General features: G+C 43.1%; 1 protein-coding gene across 1 annotated transcript; it reads right to left on the bottom strand.

The window, feature by feature from the left end:
• Positions 1–174: 174 nt before the first annotated feature.
• Positions 175–888, bottom strand: LOC105316925 (zinc finger BED domain-containing protein 4-like). Its single transcript, XM_011412228.1, has one exon. It carries the CDS (start codon positions 886–888, stop codon positions 175–177), a length of 714 nt encoding a protein of 237 aa, XP_011410530.1.
• Positions 889–1,097: the final 209 nt, after the last annotated feature.

The following is a 1,097-nucleotide window of genomic DNA, read 5'->3' as shown; positions in this document are numbered from 1 at the left end:
TGGTTCTTGTTGTGAAAGAGCATCATGTCAACATTCTCAACTGTGAGCGTGCTCCTTCTCATTGAAATCAGTTCTCCAGCCGAATATCCTTTCAGACGAAACTGAGGTAGCTACAGTGCATAGGTATTGCCTAACACTCGTAACTAGAGTTGGGTATACATGAGCATTCTCCTTTCACCACTTGAGAGGACACTCGGATCTAGAAATGACAGGGGATCTCATGAACTGTTGAACTTCAGTGTAGGCTGATGTACTGCTAGTTCTCTGAGTAGCTACCTGAGCAACCTGTTTATCAAATACCTTCCAGAGGTCATTAGATTGTGGCTCTGCAGACTGGATTGAGACTGATGGCTCATTGACCCTACTGTTACCTGCCGGAACATCAACAGAAGCCTCAGATATATGAATCCTGACACCTCTCTCTGCTGCATCTTTATCAGAAAAAGCGAGCTTCTTAAATCTAGCGTCCAGCAGAGTCGACACAGAAAGGAGGTTACTTTCTTCCATCCCTAAAAACAGTGCCCTCATTTCTGTAACTAGGCTCTCTGCCAGGGAATGTGATGTCACTGAAGTGGATTCTAAACGTTGAAGACACCTTGAGATCAGTATAATCTTTGACCCAGATATGTAGTTTTCACTTGATATTTCTCTCGTCACAGATTCGAATGGGGTGAGAATTTTTACTACCTCCTGGAGTGCAGTATTCCTTTCTCTAGGAATCATTAGATCATTGCGGTCTAGCAAACACAAGGTGGTCTTGATTGCTTCATATTGCTCAAGATATCGTTCTAGCATATAATAGGTGGAATTCCACCTTGTGTCTACCTGCTGGATCAACTTGTGTTCGGGTAAGTTGAGACGCTTCTGATTTAAATGAGGGCTATCCATTGCCTTTGAACTATGGTGAAAAAAACTGACAATCTTCTTCACACTTCCAACTAGAGTGACAAGCTCCTGGTCATGACTGATGGAAGTGGCAACAATGAGGTTTATCGTGTGTGCCAGACAGGATAGAAGGCTCCATTGGTTCAGTCATATAGCTTGCTTGATATTATTAGCACTGTCTGATATGCAACAGTGTACCTTCTCTGTGATCC

Source organism: Amphimedon queenslandica, unplaced genomic scaffold (assembly GCF_000090795.2).
Source record: "Amphimedon queenslandica unplaced genomic scaffold, v1.1 AMPQUscaffold_13488, whole genome shotgun sequence".
NCBI classification, from domain to species: domain Eukaryota; kingdom Metazoa; phylum Porifera; class Demospongiae; order Haplosclerida; family Niphatidae; genus Amphimedon; species Amphimedon queenslandica.
This window is presented reverse-complemented; position numbering and strand designations above follow the sequence as displayed.

Coding starts and splice junctions, on each gene's coding strand:
- LOC105316925 (XM_011412228.1), bottom strand. CDS start 888: ATGGATAGCCCTCATTTAAATCAGAAGCGTCTCAACTTACCCGAACAC.